The following is a 26431-nucleotide window of genomic DNA, read 5'->3' as shown; positions in this document are numbered from 1 at the left end:
GTGGGAATCAAACTAGCAGCCTTCGGCGTTAGGAGACAGGGAGCTCCAACCGCTCGAGCCACCAGGCCGGCCCCTATGTGAACTAATGTTTTAACCGAATAGTTTAGGACCAAGAATGTGCTATACCTTTTCTGGCCAATTTAAGTGACATCCCCTCACCCAAGGAATTCTGTTGAGAAACACCTCCATGGAAGAGTGGCAGGTACCAAAGAATGTCCCTTTACTGAAAACATGCAGAAATTCAGAGGGCGTGGTGACACGGCTCAGATATTCCCAAGTGGCCTTTATTTCACAAAATGATTTCCAATACCACTTTTACTGTGTCATACTATTTAAATGAAAACAAAAGAAATTGGCAGATTCACCAATTATGTGCTTTAAAGTAATTTCTTCTGCTTTGAGGCTGTACACATCAGATGGCATTAGTTCCCAAGCCTAAGTCAGTGAATTCTAAACGTTATTCCATTCACCTGAACTTGGAGGTTCATATTAGGTCGGGTAGACATACACCAAAGGAGCTTCTGCAACATGTCACCTGGCCAGGCAGCAGCTTAGATTTCCTATGCTCTTGTGTGGTTCTTCCCAACCCAATTACTAAAGCAGTTAGCCCGTCTCTGGAAACCACGGCCTACACGGGAAGCAGCCTACTCGCATCACATAGGATGGGATGGAAACAATAAAAAAATCCAAGAATTCTAGGAAATAAGGTAAAACTTCTGCATAAGACCTATATTCATTTTCTGTCGCTGCTTTAACAAATGACCACAAATTTAGTGGTTTGAAACAATACGATTTTATCACCGTCCAGTTTTGCTGGCCGGAAGTCCAGCTGGTCCCAGTGGACTCACCCTCAGAGTGAAGGTGTCAGCAGGGTGGCTTCTTCCCGGAGGCTCACAGGAGAATCCATTTCCTGGCCTCTCCCAGCTTCTAGAAGCTGCCTGCATTCCTTGGATTGTGGTCCTTTCCTCCACCTTCAAAACCAGCAACAGCTTGTGGAGTCTCTTCCAAGTCTCTTAGACTCGACTTCCTCTTCTACATTCAAGGACCCTTGCGGTTCGACTGGGCCGACCTACATAACCTGGGACCTTAACTCCATCTGCCCCCCTAAACTCCCTCTTGTTTTGTATCCTAGCATATTCACAGGTTCCGGTCATCAGGACATGGACATCTTTGGGGGGCATTCTGCCAGTCGCGAACCTGAACAGTTGTTAAGTTTATAGAGCTGAGGACGCAATTTATTTTAGGGGAGAACTGTGTCTCTTTGGGAAATACTTTGGATGGGCCGGTTTAGTTGTGTGTGGGAAGGTGGCCACAGGACAGGGCCCAGTGGACTAAGGCAGAAACGGCAGGGATCACCCCATGAAATAAAGTGGTTACAAATCATGAGGTTTGGGGGACAGCGGACGGGCACAGGGAGGAGGGAGGGACCTTGCCAACGAAGAGGGTCAGTCAGTGAGAAGGGCTGAGGGAGAACAAGTCTGAGAAGAGGGCTGTTAAATATTCAGCTAAGACCTCGGCCACGCTAAATGCCAGGCCTCCCTTTCCCCCTCCCCAGATCTGAGTAAAAATCCAAAACCTTGTTCCAATGGAAACAGGCTGTGTTCTACATGGAGTCCAGACTGAAAGGGATCATGGAAATCACACCATAAAAACTTGCAGACAGGTCGAGGAGGGCCTGGGTGGCTCAAGGCAACGTGGTTCGATTTCCAGAGGACAGGAGCTCAGCTGTCACCAGAAGCTGAGACAGGAAGGCCTCCCAGGACAGGGCCCTGCTATGTGAGTGACGGCGGTCTGCAGACAACAGCGGCAGAGATGAGGTTAAGTCCATTCTGGGGACACGGGCATCTTGCCGTCCTGGCTGCTCAACCTTCTTTGGCTAGACTGTGCTTCAGGAACAGACTTGAATAAACCTTCCCTCGAGCAAGGGGATCACATCAGCCAACGGTGATACAGTGAGTTCCAAAGTCAAACCCTATGACACAGACCACTTATACCACACGGCAGGAGGGAAAGGCCTGACCATCACACCCTAATGAGCGCTATCACTGTGGGGACCAGTCGGGGAACAAGCCATCATCTGCTCGCCAGAAGCACCCGAGATGGCAGACCACACACAATCCTTCCTGACGAGCCCAAACGCAAGTGTGATGTCTCGGCAAGATCAGAACGAGTAGAGAACAGGTAGTTCCCGTTGACACGGGATGGATTCCTGTAGTTCACGGCCAGGAGATTTCCTCCCGTTAGAGGAGCAGCTGCCCCGAAGGCGCTCACTCCAAATGCAGAACTTTCCCTTCGAGGTGTTTGGATGGCCTCTTCCATTACGTATCTCAAGGAAGGCCAGGTTCTGAGGGAAGTGGCCCACCCCAGCCGCTGATGGCGGCTCGTGACCTGGCCAATGCTCGCTGGTCATGGCCCAGGCAGGCCGGCCTCACCTGCCCAGCAGGGCAGTCGGTGGTGGGTGCCATGTTTGTCTCGTTAGCATCTGCTCCTTACTTTTTCTCACCGACCTGAGCAGAATCTTCCTTCCACCAGGGGCTGGTTCAGGAATGGGCATGAGTTAGGATGAACGGTCTCTTGAGGGGCTTCTGGAAGCTTCCTTGAACCACACGGTTTTATTTCCTCCTTTGGAATGTCCTAGTGTCTTGGTAAGCTGCCTGGAATGGCTATGGCCATCTTTCCACCAGCCTGATGAAGCCAACACAGGATGAGGGAGCAAAGGAAGAGGCTGCTTCCTTGGGGTTGTTGTATGAGCCCTGACACCAGGACTTCCTGCCTGAGGTGGGACGTCTGACGGAGGCTTTCAGGCCAAATGATGTGAAAATGTCCCAGTCACACCCTGTAGTCTGGGAAGCAAAATGCTAGGTGAATGGAGAGAAGGTGGTCACGTGTCACTCGGGTGGCTGTACCTAGTGAGGCTGGCTGTAGAGTCCACGCTTGGAAACATTGTCACCATGGCTGATGAGGCAACTTCCTATGTCATCCCCATGTGTCTGCTCCTGGCATTCAGCCTCCACCACAGAAGTCACCTGGGACTCTCTTCCGTGTGATGGTAAAGAATCCAACAAACACATCCCCGGGAATTTGCCAGTGGGTCCTACATAGGACTAACCGCTATCTAAAATGCCTCGTTCAGAATCTAGTTACAGCAGAGAAGAAATCCAGGCTCAGCACTGAGGATGGCAGGCAGGCAGCTGGAAAAGGCAAGACTGGATCAGAGACATTTCTCTGCAGCAGAGGAAGCTCAGCCACAGTTGCTGTATTGCAGTTCAGACACCTCTGCCTGCAGCTGCTCCGAGCTGGGAAAGGAAAATAAGCCTGCTGTTCCCGTTTATCATTCATTCCACTTCCTGTTTGTGATTTAGACGTGTAATGAACTTCTGTTCCTTCAGTCATCAGACCTTTTAATCCCGTGAGTATTCCAGTTGAAATTCTCGAGGGGGACATTCAGAGCCGTGAACAGTGACGTAGGGCTTGAGGTATGAAAGGACACTTGGCACGTACTGGTTGGGTGACCCTGGGCAATGTAATGACTTCATCCCTGCACCTCAGTTTCCTCACCTGTAAGATGGGGATAATAACAGCACCTATTTCATAATCAAGAAGATGAAGTACATTAATGCAAGGAAAACACTTCAGTCAGTGTGTGTCTGGCACATACGACGTACTCAACAAATGTTAGCTGTCATTATTTACATAGTGACGTCTTCAAAAGGGGATGTAAAGCTTAACGCAGAGAACAGTCGATTTGAGCCACTCATGCTCCCGTGGCTCCTGAAACATGAGCTGCCCCCACCTCAGGTCGACTGTCAGATGGCTTTCCTCTGCATAACTGAACAACAGAAGCAATTCTGGCTCTTTTGGGGGGACAAACCAGGCGAGTTTAGTCTTCAAACTTGATGGACCTGGAAGCATTCCTGTCGATATAAAAGACTTTGTTTGGGGCGGAGGAGAAGCCGAGGCCGGCCCCCCGGCGGTACTTCCAGCTCGCGGCCCGCTCGTAGTCCTGCTGCAAGCTCTGCTGCAGGCCGTCGGCCGCCGCCTTGCTGAGCGCCATGTTGGGCCTTCCGGCCGTGTGAGGGGGGCGGCGGGGCGCAGGGGACAGATTTTTAAAGCCACCCATAAGTTTGAGAAATTTCAGTTTCTGTTCCTCGTTTTCAAAACCAGCAGTATCCCACTGGCCAAACTGAGTGCCCTGTGTGAAGAGAGCAAAGGTGGTTATCCGCCTGGTTGCCAACCCTTTCCTTTCCCCGACCCCAAGCGCCCCAGGGAGGACCCAGCTGACGGGATGCTTGCTCTGTCCCAGGCGCAATGCTCATGAGCACCGTGTTCTTCTTCTGACAAGAGCCCTCTGAGGGACGCTGTGATGCCCGTTTTCCTGAGCAGGAAACGGAGGGGGCGTTCTGCTCAACGGGGGCACAAGCCTCATCGGAGACCTGGCTGCAATTCCATCTCAGGTCTGGCCAGCGCCCGAGCCCTCCTTTTACACGTCGAGCTGCCCATCTGCTTTACTCCTCCTCCCCTAACTCATGGCAAACAGCACGGCACACGTCCCCACCAGGCTGGCCACCATGGCATGGCATACCTCACCTCACCTCACCTCACCTCTCCAGCTGGCCAGGCAACCATCAGCCTACGGTTTCTGTCAGAAGGTGGAGGAGGGCGAGTGGGAATCTGAAATGCATGTCTCCTCCCAGAAGCACCGCGTTTTATAGCAGGAAGGGAGTGGAGGCCAAGAGGTAAATGGTCACGCAGCCAAGTCCGAAGCCGAGCCAGACCAGGAACTTGGGGTTCCTGATTCCTACCACCCGTGCACGGATCACCCATATTCGAGAAAATGCAAGAGCGCCCCTCAGAGCAATGGGCTAAGCAAGGACCCCTTCTTGGGAGAGTAAAGAAACCCAGCTCCCCAAGATGATGACTCAAGTCACACAGACGAGGGTTAAGAAGGAAATTAGCTCAGGACAAATTCTGTGGTGGATGGTGGAGGAAGCCAGCGGGCCAGCGGGGGCCGCCTCCAGGGCCTGGGCTAACTAGGTCACCCTCACCCTGCTGCTCATGCTGCGAGGCGAGGGGCAGGGGCCCGGGATGCCAAGGGCACCGCCTTCAAGAGCTCCAGCACCAAACTTACTGTCCACTTCCTGGTTTCAGAAGCTTCCGTTTTGCCCGACTCGCGATCGATCTCTTCTTGCAAGGCCTTTCGCCTCACCTGAGCAAGGGTGAGGAAAGAAACAGTTAGATGGGAGCGGGTGGGAGGAAACGGAAGGACTGAGAAGAACAAGTCGTTTGTACAAAGCAGTCATGGGGATGTAAGGAACACAGTCAGTAACATTTAATAACTATGTATGTTGTCAGATGGGTACTAGATTTATTGGGGGTGATAGGTGGCAGGGGTTTGGGGGGGTGGGTGAAAAAGGTGAAGGGATTAAGAAGTACACATTGGTAGTTACAAAATAGTCATGGGGATGTAAAGCACAGCACAGGGAATAGAGTCAATTATAACTATGTATGGTGCCAGGTGGGTACTAGGCTAGTCGGGGGGATCATTTCTTACATTATATAAATGTCTAACCACTATGCCGTACACCTGAAATTAATATAAAATAATACTGAATGTCAACTGTAATTGAAAAATTTAAAAAGGGGGAAAAGGTGAAGGGGAGTAAGAGATTCAAATATCCAGGTATAAAACAAGTAAGTCATGGGGATGTAACTTACAGCATAGGGAATACAGTCAATAATATTGTGATAAACGTGGTACAGTGTCAGATGGTTGCTGGCCTTATCATGGTGATCATTTCTTTAGGTATTTAAATGTTGAATAACTATGGTGTACCCCTGAAACTAATATAACATTGTATGTTAGCTACATTTTTAATAAAAATCTTAAAAAGAAAAAAATGTTACAACAACGAGTATAGTGCCAGGTGGATAATGGACTAATTGGGGGGTTCGCTGCATAAATTATAAAATGTCTAACCGTTAGGGTGTTCAACTGAAACTAATACAAAATAATACTGAATGTCAACTGTAACTGAAAAACATAATTAAAAACAAGAAATGAAAGAGGAGAGATTACAATTGACACTACAAAAATAGGAATAGAAAGGAATACTATGAACATTTATATGCCAACAAATTGGAGAATCTAAAAGAAATGGAAAAATTCCTAGAAACAGGTTTCCAAGGCTACATCAGGAAGAAACAGAACATTTGAACAAATGGATTCTAGTACTGAAATCGAATTTACTCCCAACAAAAGAACGTCGTGGACCAGACAGCTTCACAGGTGAATTCTACCAAACATTCAAGAAAGAATTAATACCTACCCCTCTCAAACTATTCCAAAAAACTACAGAGAAAAGAAGGCTCTGCAACTCGTCTTACGAGGCCAGCATTTTTCTAGTACCAAAACCATACAAACACACAACAAAATAAGAAAATTACTGGCCAACATCCCTGATGAACATAAGTGCAAACCTCAAAAAAATTATCAGCAAACGGAATTCAGCAGTATGTCAAAAAGATCATACACCATGACCAAGTGGGATTTAGTCCAGGGATACAGGGATGGTTCAGTATCCACAAATCAATTAACATGATACATCACAGAAACAAAATGAAGCATAAAAATCATATGACTATCTCAATAGATGCAGAAAAAGTATCTGACAAAATCCAGCATCCATTTATGCTAAAAAGCCTCAGCAAAGTGGGAATAGGGGGAAAATACCTCAACCTATAAAGGCCATGTAAGACAAATCCACAGCTAACATCATACTCCACAGTGAAAAGCTTGAAGACCAGGACGTCCACTTTCACCACTTTTAATCAACACAGTATTGGGAGTCCTAGCCATGGCAATGACAGATAAAAGAAATACGACATAAGAAAAAATAAGAATTGAAAGAAAAATAAAGGCATCCAAATTGGAAAGGAAGAAGTAAAACCATCATTTGCAGATGACATGATACTCTATGTAGAGAACCCTAAAGATTTCACGAAAAAACTTAGAATTAATAAGTGAATTCGGTAAAGTGGCAGGCTATAAAATTAATATTCAGAAACTGGTTGTGTTTTATACCAGTAACAAACTATCAGAAAGAGAAATTAAGAAAACAATCCCATTTACAATTGCATCAACAAGAATAAAATACCTAGGAATAAAGTTAGCCAAGGAGGTAAAGACCTGTATTTGGAAACCTACAAGACACTGAAAAAATTGAAGATACAAACAAATGGAAACATATACCATGCTCACAGATAGGAAGCATTAATATTGTTAAAATTTCCACACTACCCAAAGCAATCTATAGATTCAATGCAATCAGAACTAGTACAAATAATCTTAAAATTCATAAGGAACTACAAAAGACCTGAATAGCCACAGTAAACTTAAGAACAAAGTTGTAAGTCTCATGCTACCTGATAAACTATACTACCAGCCTACAATAATCAAAACAGCATGGTACTGGCATAAAAACAGACACATAGATCAGAGGAACAGAATGGAGAGCACAGAAATAAACCCACGCCTATGTGGTCATCCAAACTGTGACAAAGGAGGCAAGAATATAAAAATGGAGTAAAGACAGTCTCTTCAATAAATGATATTGGAAAAACTGGATAACATACAAATTGAAACCAGACCACTTTCTTACACCATAAACGAAAATAAACTCAAAATGGATAAAAGATGTAAATGTTAAGACCTGAAACCATAAAACGCCTACAAGAAAACATAGGTGGTATACTCTTTGACATCGGTCTTAGCCATATTTTTTTTTTTAGATATGTCTTCTTGGGGAAACAAAAGAAAAAATAAATGGGACTAAATCAAACTAAAGTTTTTGCACAGCAAAGGAAACCGTCAACAAACAAAGTCAACCAACTGAATGGGGCAAGATACTTGCCAGTGAGACATCTGATGAAGAGTTAATCCAAAATACATAAACAACTCATACAACTCAACACCAAAAGAGAAACAATCCAATGAAAAAATGGGCAGAGGACCTGAAGAGACATTTCTCCAAAAAAGACATACAGATGGCCAATAGACATATGAAATATGTTCAACATGACTAATCATCAGAGAAAAACACATTAAAATCACAATGAAATACCACCTCACACCTACTACAATGGCGTCATCCATAAATCAACAAACAAGTGCTGGCGAGGATGTGGAGAAAAGAGCCCTCGTGCACTGTTGGTGGGATTGCAGATTGGTGCAGCCACTGTGGAAAACAGTACAGAGATTCCTCAAAAACATTAAAAACGGAACTACCTTCTGACCCAGCATCTGTGTCTTCACCTACACAGGGTCAGTGAGGTTAGTGACTGCCCCAGGTCACCTCGCTAGTGATGGTCAAAGGCTGCCCTGTATGGTTCCTATGCTGTCCAGTTCCCACACGGGACGTGTTTCCCAGGGCATCCGGCACCACAGAAACAGCAGCTGGTCCAACACAACCCCTTCTCTAAATGGTCCTGAATTGAGGCCAGGAGGTGGCAAGTGGACCTGGCTGGGCATGTGTTCCCCACCCAGGCTTCAGGTCTCGGGAACATTCCCCCCACTCGCCCTGCAGTGGTTATGGGGAGCAGAGCCTCAGCCTGGGGCTCTGAATGACCAGAGGCCCCTCAGGCCAACACTGTGAGGTTGAAGGGGTCTCCCAGCAGGAAGTGGGGATGGACATGGGCTGTGGATGCGGCCTGGTGGCCCTGAGCCCAGGGTGCTGTGACCAGGCTCCCGGGACCTGGGCCTACCTGGTCTATATGTGCCTCGTCCATGTTTCCTTTCTTCTCCAGCACCACCTCGAGGTCCGTGTCGGGCTCCTGCGCAGGACAGCAAAGGGTAAGAGCCGGGCACGTGCGGCCTGTGCCCCGCAGCCCTGCGGGTGCAATCGCGAGAGGCCAGAAAAGTCCCAAGGTCCTAGCACTTCCCAACCCGTCACCCACAAAACTCAAGCTGTGAGGTGAAGTGACTGTCATGAACTCACCCCACGGCTCAGGGCAGGGCTGACATTAACCCAGGTCTCCTGACTCAGGCCAGGTGCACAGGCTTTCCTGCCACACCAGTCACCTGGCCTTCCAGCGTGACACCAAATCAGCAAGAAGACAGGCCAAGGGCCCTGCTGATGCGGGGGTGGGGGTGGGAGTGGGAGGCGCCGGCAGGGGCTGGGGAATGCAAAGGTGGGCTCAGCCCTCATGGGGGTTGAGGGGCTACCCGCAAACCCGAACCGACCCAGTTCTCTCCTCCACACTGCCCACCCCCAGGTGCTGGCCGCCACCTTCTCTCCTGCCTCCCCACCCCCCAGACCTGGTCCACTCCACACAGCAGCTCAGGTGAGAGCTTTAAAAACCCAATCGGAACCTGTTGCACACCTTAAACTTACACAATGTTATGCCAGTTATATCTCAAGAAAAACAAAACAAAGATCACGTCACCCCTCTCCCCAAAACCCTCCAGGGGCTCCCACCTTGTTTTAGACAAAAATCCAGATTTCTGTGGCCTCTGGTCTGTCACTGACGGGGCCCCCGGCTCCCGCAGCTCCTGCCACCCCAGCCTCCTTGCTCCTGCCCGGGTCCCTGCACCTCCTGCTCCGTCCGGGTCCCTCACGTCTCGGTTCCCACGGGGTGTCCTCACTGGGCCTGTCCTGACCCTACTTACACGGGCCACGCTCTCCACGGCCTCAGCCCGAGGGACCCTCGGCCGGCCACCTTCCCCGTGTCCTTCAGTATTGACAACTGCCACGTCACACGTCCCTGGATGGCTCTGTTTCCTCCCATCACCCTCCCGGACCCTGAAGACGGGCAGGCATTTCCTGACTCAGTGGCTGCGCTGAGCGGCAGAGTCCCCATCCCAGGGTGTTAAGCAGAGGGGACCGACCACCTTTCCCTGGGCTCATGGCAGAAGGGATTCTAGATTCTGATGGGCGTTCGCTCCACAACTTCCGGGGTTCCTGCCAGGCCCTCAGAGTTTCTGGATGAAGGAGGAGCGATCCAGTGGGATCAAGTCTAATGGACCAGGGCAAAGCTGGGCCAAACCCAGGAACCAGAACTGCCTCTCGTAACCCCCCCCCCCCCCCCCAGTCGCATCTGGCCAAGCCGAGCACAGGCCACACATGTGTCCTGAGGACCGGGTTCTGGGGACTCGTCCTTCAGGTGGCATTCATTGAGGCGCAGCCCCCAGTAAGTGCTAGGCAGCTGTCAGCTTTTCCAGTTACATGTGTCTGTACATCCCTCTTCGGGCTGAAGTCAGTTTAATCGGGGTTCAGGCAGCTAAAAAGTTGAGTTGCGAGCGCACACACACATATGCTCCTAACTGCCCCCCTTCTTCTCCCAAAGCAGAGTCGACTTCTGAAGGCAAGCCTACCTCCTCGCTCGCGTCTACTTTGCTCTCCTTCCTCTTCTTTTTCTTCCTCAGAGCTGGCTCCTCTGTGCCTGGCAGCTCTGCCTTTTTCTTGGATTTCATTTTCTTCTTCACGGGGGCTCTGGGGCCATCTCCGATGGGGATGCATTCTGAAGCCTCCACTTTGACGGCCTTCTTTTTTTTACTTCCTTTCCTAGGGCTGCTGTCCACAGACCTGCAGGGCTCGGGGTGGCCTTGGGGGGTGTCTCCCTCCTGGTGGATCTTCTTTTTCTTCTTCTTCTTTGCGTTGGGTTCCCGGGGGCTCCCCTGCTTCCGTTTCTGCCCCAAGGCGGCCAGCTCCTGGCCACCCTTCCCCACTGAGCAAGCGTGCAGGGCACCCTCGGCCTCGCAGAACCAAGGGTCCTGGGCTGAGGCTGCGGCCTCCTGGGCCTTTTTCTCCTTCTTGTGTTTTTTGAGCTTCTTGCCAACTCTGGTCGCCTCCTCACCCTGTCTGGGGTCTGGGGAGGTCTTTACCCTCGAACCCGGGGACGTGGCCAGAGACCACAAGGACTGCTTGTTTTTCTTCTCCCTGCAGAGGGACTCGGACGGCCTCCGAGGCTGCTTCCCAGGGCCGGGAGACTCCTCTGTCTGCCGGGCACAGGCTGTGGTCTCAGCGTCTGGATGCTCCCTGCAGACCGTGCTGTGGCCTTTCTTTTTCTTCTTTTGCTTCACCAGAGGCATCTTGTGTGCCTGCCCTTGAACCCCACTCTTTGAAGGGGATATGGCTCTTGGGGGACAGACCTCAGAGAAATCATTGTCACTGTTTAACACCGAGTACTGAGTCTCTGGTTCTTTGACCGCCTTCTTCTTCTTCTTCTTCTTTTTCTCAGGGAGCCCAAAGCCAAGGTCCTCTTCATGGGTCTTGGTGATCATTCCTGAAAATAGAAATGGTACAAGTTACCCCCACGGCAAGCCACCCTGTGTAGGTATGGCCAAGAGCCACGTTTCTTTGAGTGGATGGTCTAAAATGCTAGGGAATGGGACAATGCGGAACAAAGTGAAATATGATCAATGTAGAATGGAGTTAGCATTCAGATAGCCCCAGGTTCAAATCCAAACTACTCTCTCACCTTAAGTCAATCACCTATCCTCCCAGAGCCTTAATTTCTCCATCTGGAAAATGGGGTAATACCACTTCCTTCTCAAAGGGCTGTTGGAAAGAATAAACGAGATAATCCATGGAAAGTGCTTGCTCCATGTGGACTCCTTTTCCTAACCCGATTCCTCACTTCTTTAAGCCTAGTCACTGAGGGTACGACTGCAGTTATGCCAGACTGAGCAGACACTGTCTTCAGGGGCTCACCTTTTACTGTGCAGGGGACAGAAACCCTGAGCTCTGCCCTCCTTGCCAGTTCCCACCAGAGGCAGTCAGTGTGGCACAATTACCTGTCACCTTGGCTCATCCAAACAGCTCTTCTGCTTTGTGTCTGGAAATTAATCCCCCCCATCGCACCCCGATGACTTACTCTCCTAATTACTGTGCCACGTAATGAGAGCAGCAGCGAGGCAGGGTGAGAAGAGCTAGGGCTGAAAACACCCGGTTCAAGTGGTGACTGATATCGTCTTGCCGCACAGCTGTTGGCTTCTCCAGGCCTCAGTTTCCCCACCCATCAAAGGGATTGAAACAAATCGGGGGGTGGAAGGTGAGGGGAGAAGGATGAGGACATCCAGCCTGCAAGCCTGTTTTTAAACATTCAAATAAATTGCTAACATTTAATGATTGGATATGCCACATAGCAACTTAGGACACTTTTTTTTTTTTTTTTTAAGGAAACTATCAGGGAGGCACCTTTGAGAAGGGGCAGGGCCCGCAAGTACATTTCAGCTTCCAGCTGGGCTACTTCTGTCACCAGCCCAGTTCCTGCTGCTCCTGGACTAGATGACATGGAGACACCCAAGGGATCCTGAAACAAACGTCGTCTCCCAGGACGTCTGGACAGTGGCAGGGAAAGGTCAGGAGCTTCTCCATCCTGCAGCTCCCCCCAGCCTCAGAGTCCAGGGGTCCACACTGGACCTGCCTAACTCTTAGCAGCTTCAGAGAGCCAGGCCTGCGGTGGAGCTCAAGTGCGTTCGTCACTCGCTCCAAGTACATCAGGACAATGGAGGTTGTCCAACCTGGTCTATCGGCTGTCAGGAAACTTTCTGAGGAACGGTTTTCCAGCGTGAGCAACTGCAGGATGGTGGTGCTACTCCGTGAGACAAAGGAACCGAAAGCGGGTGGTGGGGCTGGAGGACACACTGGCTTGAACAGATGCCTTGAGATGTCCCAGTGGAGACGGGCAATGGCTCTGAGGCCCGGGGGTGACTGAGCTGACCTGGGACTATTTAGGAATATATGGGTGGAAATTAAGGGTTGAACAGTAAGAGCGGGGGAAGGAACTTGAGGGGATACTGACATTGACACGGGTGGGCAGAGGAAGAGGGGCTTGCAAAGGTGAGGGCGAAGGTGCCCATCTGGCGAGAGTGGAGTCAAGAAAGAGGCAGAGAGTGGAGGAGGGGTCAGGAGACGTGACAGGAACAAAGAAGCGGGGGGTGTGTGTCAACTGAACCCCCTTCTCGCCCATGGCTGCCTCCTGAGCACGGAAGCGCGTCTCTTCAACGCTACGACCCCAAACGTGTTCCCTCCTTCAAGAAGGGAAGACGACACGCACCATACAGTGTGTCTCCTGCAAACGCTTTCTGCAAAAGCTCTTGCAAGCTTCCCGCGGCGGACTCGCGAGGCTCGGCGTGCACGCGCCGTCTCGGGGGCTCGCACACTCAGGGGCGGAGACTTTCACTCCCCGGCCGTGGGCGGCCAAGGGGCGCAACGGGGACCGGGAACCAGCGCGCAGGCCTTCGGGGCGCGTGGTCTGCAGCGCGGCACCGGCGTCCCACGGCCGCTGCGGGATCGTCAGGGGGAAGCAAGGGACCCAGGGAGCGAGGCGGGTCCCTCCAAGGCTCCGTCGCGCCCAAGCTGCCGCACAAACCCCGGGCGGGATGACGCGGGGGGCCCGGGACCAGCCCCGAGGGGAGAACTTCGGGAGGCGGCGGCCTCGCCGGGCGAGCGCACACCGGAGACCGCGTCCCCGGGTCCCCGTCTGCACACCCCCCGCAGCACCCCGTCCCCGCGATGTCGCGTCGCCCGCACTCACCTGCAGGCCAAACTTCTCCGCCTCCACGTGAGACCCCGCTCCGCCGTGACCCGGAAGTAAGTCTCCAGACTCGGGCCCGCCCCCACGAGTTCCGGCTTCTTCCGGGTCGCGGCAGCGCGGTTGCCGTGGAAACCGAGGCCATGGCGGCGCCGGGGCTGCCGGGCGGCCGCACCGCCCCGCCTGAGGAGCGCGCCAGCTCCGGAGAGTCGTCTGTCACCCCCAGGACACCAGTGCCCACTGTGTCGCCCGTGTCCCCCGAGCAGCCCGTGTCGCCGGGGCAGGTTGCGGAGCCTTCGGGCAGGAACCTGTGGGAGCAGGTCTGCGAGGGTAGGCGGCTCGGGCGCGCGTGGGGCGCGGGACTCGGGACTCGGGCGTCCCGGCGGGGGCCGCGTGTGGGGGCGCCCCCTGTGCGCCAGGCGGCTGACGTGCGAGGCCACCTGGCTGACCCGCCCAGCTCCCCATTTTACGCCCGGGGAAACTGAGGCTCCGAGAGGCCGGGCGGAGGTTATGGGGCGCGGCCTCCGACCTTGACCCGTGGTCAGGGCACAGGCTGGGGGAGGTGAGGGAAGGGGAAGTAGAAGGAGCAGGTGGGGTGGACCCCCGGTGCTCCGGCCTCCGTTAGTGAACAGGAAAGAAGCGACGGGGCGCCGATGGGGAGCTCGGTGCAAACGTGGGTTCCCAGGACCCGCACACAGAGCCTGACGGGTGCAGGGAATTTGCACTTGCACTGAGCAGCCAGGTGACTCTGACGGTGATGGCTGAGCAAGCGTGGGCTAGAGAGACGTGGATTTCAACTCCTCTCCGCTTCTAACCTTCCCTGAAGCTCTGCAAACGGATCCATACCTTCTTTTGTGGCCCTGCACATACATACCCTGGGTGCTGAGGCCCAATGAAAAACACTCCACCTACGCTGGACACGTTCTTTAATGCGTTACCCTCTCTGCAAAGGAGCATAGTGACGCACCTGGTTTATGCTGCTAGCAGGATGCACTTGTAAATAGTTGCAGACAGTACTTAGCAAATTGCCCCATTTAGCAGCAAGAGCTTAACAGGGGTTAGCTCTTCAGAAGTAACGCTGGGTGGCTCTTGTTTTCCTCCCCTAGACTATAAGCTCCTCAAGGTCAAGGCGACCATCACTGCCTCAGGTGCCTGAAACAGAACTGCCCCGTAGAACTTTCAAATATAATCGCCACTAGCTGCATAAAGCAATGTGGTGAATGCGGATTTGGAGCTGAATTTTTGATTTTACTTAATTTTAATAAACTTAGATAGCCACCTGTGGCTAGTGGCTGTTGTGTGGGACAGTGCAGGGCGGCATGTTTGTGGAACGGGGAAAAAGAATGAATGCAGCAGTATGTGGGTCCAGGTGGAGGGAGGGAGAGAGCGATGAGTTGGGAGAAGTGGGAAATACAGAGGAGAAAGAGACTAGTGGACTCGGAGTTCATAGATACCTTCAAAGGCCATCCGTTTCAACTGCTATCCAGTGTTTGAATTCTGCCTCCAAGCATTACATCGTGCTACATCCATAAAAACCTGTTTCATCTTGTAACTCGTACTCTTTGGTCCTTTGCCTCCTTGGTGCTGTGACCCAAAGTGCCAATGGTCGAGTTACCATCAAGAATCCACTCAAATATTCGAAGGTTGTTATCATGGCTGTCTTTTCCCCACAGCTTTCAGTTTGCCGAGCCAAACAGCTCTTCCTCATACAGTTTGCGAGTGGTGTCTTGTTGGAGAAACCGCTCAGCCTCAGCTGTAAGAGAGGAATAATCCTTGTACCTACGTCCCAGGGCTGACGTGACGACCCAGTAAGACAGTGAATGCAAAGGGCCCCAGTGAAATGGCCGGCATTCAGAAAGGGCTCGATACGTATTGGTCATTGATGACAGAGAACCATGCTTTGCACTGTATTTAAGGATCATGGGATTTATTTTGGTCAAACAGACCAGTAGGGAGAACGCAAAGACAGGGTTTGGTCCTCTCTGAAAAGCGAGTGCATTGATGCCAGAGGTACAGTACGACGTTAAAGAGGTCAAAACTAGCGAGTTATATGCACTGGCTGGCACTGTAACAATTAATACAATCTAGAGGAATAAGCCCAATTTCTTAAAACAAACATTCTAACAAATGCCGTTTTTTATAGCAAACGTAGTAACAAAATTCAATTTCTCACAACAAACATGGCATCCAGGCTTCGTGGCAATCCTGTCTTCGAGGTTAAGCATTACATTCACTTAGGATAGCTCCACTTGAAAAGCAAATTCTCCCAGCGCACACACCTGTCAGAAACAATCGCAGGGAGATGAGATCCAGAACAGGTAAATATCGGACTCAGACAAGGTCTTTATCCTGCCTGACCGATGTGGTTTGTGTGTGCGCACACCTCCGGATACCTTACTTGTCACTGTTCTTCAGATTTTTCATCTTTCCAGTGATACTTAACTCAGGGCTTTGTAATCTCAAAACCACTTGCATGAGTATCAACAAACACCCCCTAAGAGGACACTGGCTAAATGACTGTGGCCCACCCTGTAGGTAGCAGCGCTGAATGATGTCCGAGATTCAGCACCTAGAATGGTTCCTGGCATCTTGTGGGCTCTCAGTAAATATGAATGAATGAGAAGATACAAGGTCCAACGTAACTTGTTGTACTGCTTGTTCGTTCGTTCGTTCATTCATTCATTGCTCGCTTCATTCAGCAAATATTCTGTGGGAATATGACAGTGAGCACAGACAGGCCCAGGGAACTCCTTCACAAAACAGTCTATTCAAAGAGTAGTCATTAACTTTTACAAATGTCAAGTAAGGGTGAAACTGATGCACGTTAGGAAGAAAAAGGATATGGGGTTTGTTACAAGGTTCTCTATACTTGGATGATTTGACCTAGTCCAGGAGATCTAAAGTAAGTAAATATACCTGTGTTATAGATGTATATTAGTGAATGCATTGAGATTAGGTTTGATCGATGGCAGATCTAACAGCGGCTATTGGTTGTAATGGGATCAGGTGTGACTTAACACTCTCTATGTAAGACATCTCCGTATTCTTTCAAATTTTCTTACAGCTTGTGTAATCAGACAGAGCTACACATGTATATATCTTAAATCCAGATACATAGTTTTCACACCATATTGGTGATTCTCAGAGTGTTGGGGGAAGAAGGGTGAATTTGCATACTTGCTTGATGGGGGGAAGAAAGTGAGAGAGCTGGAGCTATTGAGGGCAGAATTCTCAGATTCCCACCCCTCGTGTACTCGCCTCCCAGGCATTCAATCAATCACGAAGCTAGGCATTGCTGTCAGGGCACTTTCCAGAAGTAAGTCAGTCTGTGATCACTTGACTTTGGGTTATTAGGGGTGGGCCATGGACCCCAAACTGGCAGTCTTACCTACGTGCATCACCCCCCATGGCTGCCTGGGGTGGCTTGTCTTTCTTCTGTTTCTTATTCTTCCTTCCATCACGTTTGTCTCCTTTTCTGTATGCTATTGGTGTCTTCTCTTAGGCACCGTTCTCATTCTCCTTTTTTCATTCCTTGTTGCGATCATAATTTGGGGGCAAAAGTTACACCCTCTCGGGAAGAGTCGCAAACTCTTACATAAAGCCTGGGCTCTTTTCACAGATGCCAATCACCATCTCTTAGCCATTTAAAATAAGGTGGTTCACGTTAATTATTAACCGGTAATGGCCAGTTGTTTTTCATGTCTACAAACCACCAACCAAAATAAAAGTTAAGCATGTTTTATTTAGAGGAAAGAAAATTCCGTCGTAAACTGCAATGAAGTATGGAACTGAGCATTTTTCCCCCCACTCCCTTTTAGAGTATGAAGCTGAGCTGCCTCCCTTTCCAGGATACAAAGTCCAACCAGACGCTGCGACTGCTGTGAGTATCGCCCCACAAAATCCAAATGACAGGTTCTGAATTGAGACCAGTTCTGACAGCTGGGGAATGTCACATAGTGGCTTCAGTTAGGGAAGGCACCGGGACTCAAACCAGAAACTCAGGGCCAGTCCCAGCTCTACGGTGTGACTTAAAGGGCATCACATAACCTCTATGAGCCTCAGCTTGCACATCTGTTAAATGGATCAGCTAATCCTTGACTAACTCACAGGGCCTCTGGGGGGCTCAGATGAAATCCTGGATGAGAAAGGCCCTGTAAACAGGGGCGTCAACACCATGTCCATGTTGGGGACAGTTGCAGACAGAGCAGGTTCCCCTGTGCATACCCAGGTGGGCAAGAAGGAAAGAGGGCCCAGCAGGGCAGCCAGGAAAGGAGGCCCTCGGCCGGTCTACTTGGAATAAAATAGGAACTTAATAGAGTTGAAAATACAAATGGAACGCTCGCAGGGATGCTGGGTCCCAGGGATGAAATGAAAACCTAAGTCCCTAGATTTCCAGTGTGTTACACCCCCTTGCGGCTGTTGGATCGTCTTGTATCTCAGAACTCCCGTGGCCTGTGAGCATTCTCTTTTTCACAGCCTCCTGTTCTTGTTTTATGGATGCAATGTTTTCTCAAATCTCTCTGCAGAGACTAAGCACAATTCCCTTCCCCGAGTTCTCGGTGCTGCTTCCACAGTCAGTGGTTCTTTGTGGACCTCCATCTTTGTCTGTTGTGCTGCTGCTCTTTATCTGTGCACAAAGCTTTGACTGTTGGTCCAGAATGTAAAATGGAGCCCCGAGTGGGTTTTTCTCCATCGCTGGTATGGTTTTCTACTGTTGTGCATGGGGGTTCGTTTTCTGGATGGTTCTCTCCTAGGAGGAGAAACACTGCCTGGGAGCTCAGCAGGCGGGGAGCCTCCAAGCCAACGGGGAGCTTTTTTCTTCTTTTTTCTTTTGGCCACCAGCATAGCACCCTGAGAAGTTCTGCTCCTTCCCAGGCTGTGTGTATCATTCATTTGCAGAAGAGTCATTGGAAAGCAGAGCTGGATAGCAAACGCTGATGTAGACGTAGCATTGTGTATATTGAAGGAGCAGGGGAGAGGGAATGTGGGCAGCAGGCCTGTGGAGCGCCCACCAGATTTTCACTGACCCCCTCCTGGTTCTCATTGCCTTTTCATTCACTCACCCTCTGAGGAATTGGAGCACTGAGGCCCTTTGGAATTCTGGTGGGAAGATGGACTCACGTCCTCTGTCTGGGGGCAGCTGGGTCTGCTCCTGTGGATCCTGGGTCTCCACGTCCCCTCTTTCTTATCTCATGCCAGGCTTCCTCCCTGTTTCTGTTGGAAATGTTTGCGAATCTCTCGTCCACTGATAGTCTTCCTGTTGTTTTCTCTGTTAGGGGTTTATTCCTTCATCGTCATTTCTGTGTCTCTGGGGGGAAGACAGACAGACCTGTGCTCAGTATGCCCCCTTGAACCTGAAGTCGGACACAGAATTTTGTTCCTTCGTTAGATTATAAAAGAAAAGGCAATCATTTACACTATTTAATGAATTGATTCTCTGCCCCACCAGGTTTCACCACTGGAGGAAACAGTTTTCCATCGCATCAAAACAGAGCACATGTATTTAGTTCCTCATGTGATCGAGGACTCACATACGTCTTGCACTCAAGTGAAATTGGAAACAGTTGATCCGAAAACATGTGCGTAAGGAAGTAAGATTTCATCTTTCATAGTTTGGGGCTCGTAACATTGCAAACCCACAGGGTGGGGGTGGGGGCGAACAGACAGACCTCGGGGAGCCCACATACACAAGAAGGAATGTCCTCTTGATTTGATTTTCAAAAGAAACAGCCTTGACTCCACTGATTTATCTTTAAGGTTGAAATGTAATAACGATGATAATAGTGACAAACATACATCGATTCTACATTCAATACAAAGGGCAAAAATGTAAGAAGTAGAAGAAACTACCACATGCCCGCTTTGTGGGTTGAAGCCAGAGCTGTGGGTTTCCTACCCCTTCCTGCCTGAGCCCCAGTTCCGCCTGCCCTCCCTGGGGAGGCCCTCTTTTCTGGGTTCGTTCTGTTCTCTCTGCTAGTGCGCTGTGAGCCGGGGCGGCCAGCGCCGCATTGCGTGGCCCTGTCCATGGTACCGCCACCCGTTCCTCTGGGATCTCAGTTCCTGCCCCCCCCCCCCAGCTCCTCCCCCTCCAGCCACCCCGTCCTCCCGGCCTCCTGGCTGTGCCTGTGGTCCTGGCCCCGTGTAGCACCCAGCCGACATCCTCTCTGCACCAAAGACACAGAGAGGGGTTTTCAGTTTCTTCAGTAACGCAGCCCGACTCCGCAGTCTCAAGTAACGTGTAAGGTCATGTTGTTTCGTGGACAGCACCTTTTATCAGCTCAGAAGCAAATGTTTCTCCCAGATCCACTTGGCCGTTTGGGATTTTCAGCGGGCACTTTGTTTTGTTTTAGGTTCCCCCAGAGACTTTCTGGAAACGTTCATCTTTCCAGTTCTGCTTCCCGGCATGGCCAGCCTGCTTCACCAGGCGGACAAAGAGAAATGTTTTGAGGTCAGTTGTTCCGTTCGTTTCTGAATGCTCCATGGTTCGTTTTTATCAGACGGTAGCTTGTGATCTCGGTACCATCCCTCCAGTGGTGGTTCTCAGGACGGTCCCTTGGTGAGGGAAAGCCTGAGTTTTGGGTCGCTTGCCCAGCTCCAGCCATGGCTCGTAGCTGTGCACACACATGGCTGCCAGCGTTCTGGCCGTGTGGGTCCGCAGAGGTGTCCGCCCTTCTCCTGGGCCTGCCATTCCTGGTCCCTGCGCGGAGGAAAGCTTCCCTTACCCCTTCTCTGGGTTGACCCCCCGTCCATTGCCTCTCCCTCCTCCGCTTCATGCCAGATGCCATATGCATGTAACTTGCTTCAGGAGAGGCCTGTGCCCCATGAGCGCTGCGTTCCTACTGGTCATTGTCACACTGCAGCCAGTGACCCATGTGAGACGACTTCCGATCCTGGGGCACCCCCACCTCATTCCCCTCTGAGGCCCCGTCTCTTCTCCAGTTGACAGGAGGCTTTGGGGGTGGTGTGTTCCCTGCACTGTTCTCACTACTAGAATTTCCAATGGCCCACATGACGAGAACAGAATAGCAACCACGGTTGATACCGACCACATGCTTGCTCAGCGCTTCGTCCGTTAGTTCAGTTATCCCTCGGAGCAGCCCGGCGAGGCCCCTTCTGTTAGGATCATCTGCGTTTGCAGGTGAGAAAACAGGAACAGAGAGGTTCCAAAAGGTGGTCGAGGGGAATTGGCAGAGCTAGGGTTCCAATCCAGATGGCTACGAAGCACAGTGGTGGTAAGGGCAGTGTGAATCGCCATCCGCGCGACACAGCCGAGGGCCTTCCAAGCGGTCCCTGTGATGCTGTCACCCGCTGGGCTGCCCTTACCCCCAGGATCTCTGAGAAGACCTGGCTCCTGCCCCCACGGTCCTTTCTATCCTGAGGAGACTGTGTCCATGCTGCTCTGGCAGAAACGCTCCGTGTTCAGACACAGGCCGAGGGCACCTGAGTTCCACCTCGTTCTCCTGGCTCACTGGTCCAGGCTGGTTGTCCTGATCGAGCCAGGAAGGACGACCGTGATCAGGCCCCCATTCTCATTAGCACCAGGGGGTGCTCTGCTGCAGGGGACCAGACACAGGAAAAGCTGGGACAACAAATGTCACTGATTCAGGCCCTGCCTGTCACATGCAGGTACCTGCTCAGAGGTACCCGTCTCATCAATCAGCCGTCCTCTGTGTGTCAGCTGGTCAAACTGCTTTACACACATTGTCTCCCCCTCGCAGTAACCCTCTAAGCCAGGTCCCCTTTCGCAGCAGCTCCCCGCTTTTCCAGAGGAGGCCCCTGGAAGTCAGAGACGTAGAGCGCTACCTGCGATCCCCCAGCCAGTGAGCGATGCGGCACGTTCCCCAGGATCCGGGGATCCTAGAGCCTGGGCTCTCCGCCCTCCCAGAAAATGGGAGTTGGAGGCTGCCCTGGAAATAGCTCCAGGAAATACTGGTCTTTTTTCATTTGTGGCTGTTTTCTGGAGAACAGATTGCTATTTGCCTTAGGTGATAAAATCTAATCTGCTTCTAATTCTTGCATATATTTCATTGGCTTACTTGGCTTCCCTTACAACTTAATTCTTATCCTCTACTCATAATTGACCCCCCGCTTCCCACCCCGTGTGATGCTAAACAGTTACAAGGTATGGCCGGTGGAACGGTGCTGAGGCTGGAGGCCAGAGGGCAGAGCCCTCAGCCTTGCCCTGCCATTGTCGGGTGGCCTTGCCTCTGTGGCTGTAGGACCTGCCGCCCCCGAACAAGGGATGCCAGGCAATCTCACAAGTGACGTGTCAGGGACATTTCTCTTTCATCTTGCTGTTGGCCAAAGCTCACTCAGTGTGCTGTGCCTTTCATTAGACGGAACAAAGGGTGGAATACCGTGATCAAACAAACATGCACAATGGAATATTGTTTGCATATGTGTAAGGGAGATCTGCAGACAGATTGTCCCCCAAGTTCACTTGGGTTCTGCAAACATTTAGGAAGGCCTACTATGTGCTGATCGCAGGGCCAGGCCCTGGGGCACAGAGAGGACAAGACGTGGTCCTGTCCGTAAGAAAACCGCCGACTAGTAATGAAGCCTTCAGTCGCTGAAGTGATGGGCAGCTCAGGTCGCCGTTTTTACTTTTCTCCCCTTTGCATCTGCTCTTTTTTGCTCTCTGACATAAGAGTGGATGTGCAGAAACGGCAAAGAGGGGGGCCCGTGCTGGGTACTCACTTTGGACCTTAGGGCAGCTGTATTCAGTGGTGCAGCTTTCATTCCAATCTATTCAGCTGTGATTCTTCTAATTTATACCCCTTCCGAGGGCACAAAAATCAGCTCAAAGGGCAGGAATTAAGCTTTCACATTGAAGGTCGCATAGTGAATGTCTCTCCATAAATAATTCTGTAACGAGGGCCTGGAAACAGTTCCCAGCCTCTAGGCAGTGATAAAACGCTTTTAAAGAATCAGAGAAGGTTCTGTTTGTATTGGAGATTAATTAGGCTTCCTTGTGTCAACTCATATTTCATCTTCGACACCCGCAGATGAGCTGCCTCTGGGACTAAATGAAATGTTCTGAACATGAAACGCTGCCGTTGCTCAAATGGAGCGTTCAAGTCTAAATGTTACAGTGAGTGATCAAGGGTGTAGAAAGTGTGGGTTCTTCAAACTGGTGCGCTTGCATTGATGCACCGTAAAGGCCGCCGCACCCTGGAGTCCAGAATCAAGCACTCCCTTCCAGTGTGACCCTAAGTAAACTGAGCCTCAGCTGCCTCCCCCCGCTAAAGGGACGACAGAGGTGCTCCTATTATGGGAGGACGAAGGGGACGTATTTAGGGACACTCAGGCCACCATGGGATGTAAGCTTCCCACCACCCGTCCCTTCAGTCTGGGCCGGGAAGCTCAGCATTTTGGCCTCAGTATATAATGCACTGTGGGTGAATCACCATTAACTTCTTTCGTTTCCCGTCTCGGGATTTCTTAATTAAATCCGATTCCCTCCATTCCACATCCTCCCCCAGCTGGGTCACATAGTCTTTTTGAAGGCTTAAAAATTATATTACTGCCATCTCAACATTTGTCAGGCCCCAGTGGAGCTCCGGGTACCCGTTCTGCGTGACAGATTGACATTTTCTCCATTCAGCTGTTCCTCACATCCTGTCATGGGGAATGGATGCTTAAGCTGAGGGATAACCGGCCTCCAGCCAAAGTTACGTAACCAGCGCATTCTTATCTGTCCCGCCACAACCGCCTTGCGTCCACGTAGCTCTTAAACCGCAGCGTAACCCATTGTTGGCGCGGGCCATTTAAATGATATCTTGGAAGCGTTCCTGTTAGGTTGCTCGGGAATAATTGCTGACTGGTATTTGCCCCTAAAATGCTGGCTTCTAGTTCTTTTTTCTTGCTTTCCTTATGTTCTGTTTTGTTCTCTGATGGAGCCCAGGAGTACATAGCAGGGACCTATGGAATGTTTGTTGGATGAATGAATGAGTGTGGTTCCTTAAAGGTCAGGCCCACTGTTAAGAGAGCAGTTAAGTTCTGGGCCTTTGCCGTAGTGATTCCGTGCAAGAGGTGATTTGCTGACTGTACCTGTGGTGTCTGGATTTACTGCCTCCGGAGGGAAGTGGGGAGGCTGCCCAGGTCTGTTGGAGGTTGAGCAGAGAAAGGAGAAAACCCTCTAAAACTGAAGGAGCCTCCTAGCCAGTGGAGAGCCAGAGAGTAGAGCCAGAGGCTGGAATTCAAGAGCAGTAGTTTCTAGCACTTTCAGAGCTCTTACTCTGTACCAGACGTTGTTCGAAGCACTTTACCTTCAGGACCTCATCTAATGCTCCCAGCAGTCCTCCGACGTGAGTGCTGGTTGCCATCTTACAGATGATGGCTGTGCAACACCACGGTGACCCGAGTGCACACCTAGTCAGTGGCAGAGCCAAGACTCGGACCAGCAGCCTGGTCCCTGAGTCTCAGAGTTTGGTCACTAGACCGTGTTGCCAGTTGGTCCAAGAGCCTGCCAAAAGCAGAGGCTAGAGTCTGAGAGGAAAGATGGGACTGGAGGCTGTGGAGGAGAAGCATGAGGAGCCAGGCAGATCTGGGGCAGTCACCCAGACCAGGCCCTCCCGCAGGCCACAAGGGCCAGAGCCCTTCACTTAGATTGTCCCACGAGTCCCAAGGTGCTCCAAAGCCAAGCCAAACCAAACCAAACCAAAAGAGAGGGAATAAAGGAGAGAGAAAAAAAGAAAGAGAGAGAGAGAGAGAGAAGCAGAACAAGAGGCAAGACTAAATTACTGTGCTGTGGAGCACTTGACCGTTTATGTACATGTCTGGGGGGCGGGGAGGGTGTCTGTCTGTCTGTCTGTCTGTGCACACGAATGAGGTAGTCTGTGGCACGTGGTCCAGTGGTTCAGAACCTGGGCTCTGGAATCAGGCAGACTTTGCTTGCAATCCAACCCTGCCTTGGACAAGCTGTGAAAGCTTGATGATTCTGATTTTGATTCATTAATAACCCAATTCTTCTATGATGTATGTCATTTTAAATATTATGAATTAGATGCCCGTGAATTTCATAAAGAATTTTAATCAAATTGTTTGCTCATTGTTAGATATTTAAATCTCTTAAATGCTCAGAATAAAATCCAGCTTATTTAATGTGCAGATATTTCTCTGTTCCTTCATTTTTGGAGGAGCTCACAAGTAGGAGACTAAACCTTCTGTGCACAATTTCCATGAGTTGTCGCAGCCTTAGGACGCGATGAAGACCCTGCACGTTTCATGACAGGAAGTTAGCAAGCGAAATAGATTTCTTTAACCCTTTCCCAGATGGTTGTTTTCAACTACGTGTAAAAAGGTCATAGTGAAAAATCTAAGTGGCATATGTGTGGCATTAAAGTGACCGTCTGTAAATGAAGTCAGTGGGCCTTTCGGTTTTGCTGTGAAATGAGCTGGTTGCTGGCAGTGTTTTATGTTTCGTTAAATGAATATACTCTGTCATAGGTAAAGAATGGAACATGATTACCTTGTACAAATAGCCAGGATAAGTATTTCTGTGGGTGGACAATGAATATTGTACAGGCATTTCCTGTGTGTACACTGATTTATGTAGCATATGTACGACTCTTGTCGAGTTTCCTTAATGACTCAGGACTCTTCCAGGGACTGAAAGGAAAGGAGGCCAGGATGGCAGGGGCAGAGTGAGCAAAGGAGATGGGAGGTGAGGTTAGCGTGTCACGTAGGCCAGTAAAGGCTGTGGGTTTTATTTTCAGAGCAGTGACAAGTCATCAGAGTGGTGGTTCTCGACCCTATTGGGCCCACTGACCCTTTCTCATCACATTTCATAGTGCTTTTCTTACTGTCCTAAAATGAAATGCTTAGATGACATTACCTGTGTATCACTTACCTAGTTGCTGTGTTATTGTCTAATAAACTACCCGAAAGCTTTGCGACTTAAAACAACGATGACTTATTATTTCTGTGGGCCGACTGGGCAGCTCTTCTGTTGGTGTCACCTGGACTCACTCGTGTGGCTGCTTTTAGCTGGTGACCAGGCAGGAAGGGAAGGTCCAGGCTGGGCCCACTTATGTCTGGGGCCCCGGTGCTGGCTCTTGGCTGGCACACTCTGCTTCTCCTCCACGTGGCTCTCCTCCTCCGGGAGGTCCGACCAGCTCCTTCACAGCCCGGGGGTTTCAGGGCAGTGTTCCAAAAAGGTGAGGGCGGAACTGTGAGGCCAGGGCTCTGAAACTCCACTGGCATCACTTCCGGCTCATCCCACTGGTCAGAACAACTCACATGGCCAGCATCTCACGAGAGGGGAGAAATAGACTCCACCAAAAAGAAGGGGCAGAGTCCCATTGCAAAGGGGCCTGGACCCAGCAGGCATGATTCATTAGGGGCCACTCTTATGATAGTCTATCTGTACAGTAATTTCAAAACTGCATATAGTGATCATTTGTTTTATAACGGACTGTAATATAAAGGAGAAATGAGATGAAAATCACTTCTAAGTCATATGTATTTCCTGTTTTAAAGCTCAAGCAACACCACACTAGAAGATAGGAGGTAGCCCTTGCTTTCAACTGTCCACAGAATCACCTTGAATTCGACAGTGAAAAGGCAGACTCAGTCACGTGTGGTGTTTCAGTCGCACACATACTGCGGTTATCCTTGGTGGCCTGATTTTCTGAAATGGTGAAGGACTCAAGCTCTGAAAGTACAGTCTTCTCTTGATTTACATGGTAGCTGCTTTTCCGGAAAAATCAGCGTATATTAAAACCATATGAAAAGACCCTGTGTGTATATGTGAAATGGCGCTGGGTTCTCAGCTCAGACTCCTAGAAACGAGTTTTTCAACTCACAGATATCCAGTGGGATATTTGAAATTATTGAGGCTGCAGGACAGTTTTTTATTGTGCAGCAGTATCCTGCCCATTGCAGGATATGGAATACT

General features: G+C 50.4%; 2 protein-coding genes across 23 annotated transcripts in view; one reads left to right on the top strand and one right to left on the bottom strand.

The window, feature by feature from the left end:
- Window positions 1-263: 263 nt before the first annotated feature.
- Window positions 264-13678, bottom strand: KNOP1 (lysine rich nucleolar protein 1). Of its 2 annotated transcripts, none has more exons than XM_019751645.3 (5): window positions 13537-13678; window positions 10370-11280; window positions 8761-8829; window positions 5129-5206; window positions 264-4192 (listed from the first exon to the last, which is right to left on the bottom strand). In XM_019751645.3, the coding sequence occupies exons 1-5, from the start codon at window positions 13676-13678 to the stop codon at window positions 3881-3883; spliced, it is 1512 nt and encodes a 503-aa protein (XP_019607204.3). In that variant the 3' UTR covers window positions 264-3880. The 2 variants fall into 2 exon arrangements, with proteins under 2 accessions (XP_019607204.3, XP_088657322.1); XM_088801196.1 differs by lacking the exons at window positions 264-4192; window positions 13537-13678 and adding exons at window positions 8131-8234; window positions 12521-12912.
- IQCK (IQ motif containing K) overlaps window positions 13677-26431 on the top strand; it is a 348027-nt gene continuing 335272 nt past the window's right edge. For all 21 annotated transcript variants that reach the window (XR_016022511.1, XR_016022509.1, XR_016022510.1 and 18 more), the window contains exons 1-4: window positions 13677-13863; window positions 17352-17413; window positions 18983-19112; window positions 19884-19981. Coding sequence is in view for 13 of the 21 variants with exons in the window: in XM_088801211.1 (XP_088657337.1) it covers window positions 13677-13863; window positions 17352-17413; window positions 18983-19112; window positions 19884-19981 (477 nt within the window). In the remaining 8 variants the exon portion in view is untranslated. The remainder of the gene's footprint in view (window positions 13864-17351; window positions 17414-18982; window positions 19113-19883; window positions 19982-26431) is intronic.

Source organism: Rhinolophus sinicus, chromosome 10 (assembly GCF_057876585.1).
Source record: "Rhinolophus sinicus isolate RSI-liver-muscle chromosome 10, RSI-T2T, whole genome shotgun sequence".
NCBI lineage: Eukaryota > Metazoa > Chordata > Mammalia > Chiroptera > Rhinolophidae > Rhinolophus > Rhinolophus sinicus.
The sequence above is the reverse complement of the archived record's forward strand: the minus strand, read 5'-3'. Positions and strand labels throughout refer to the sequence as shown.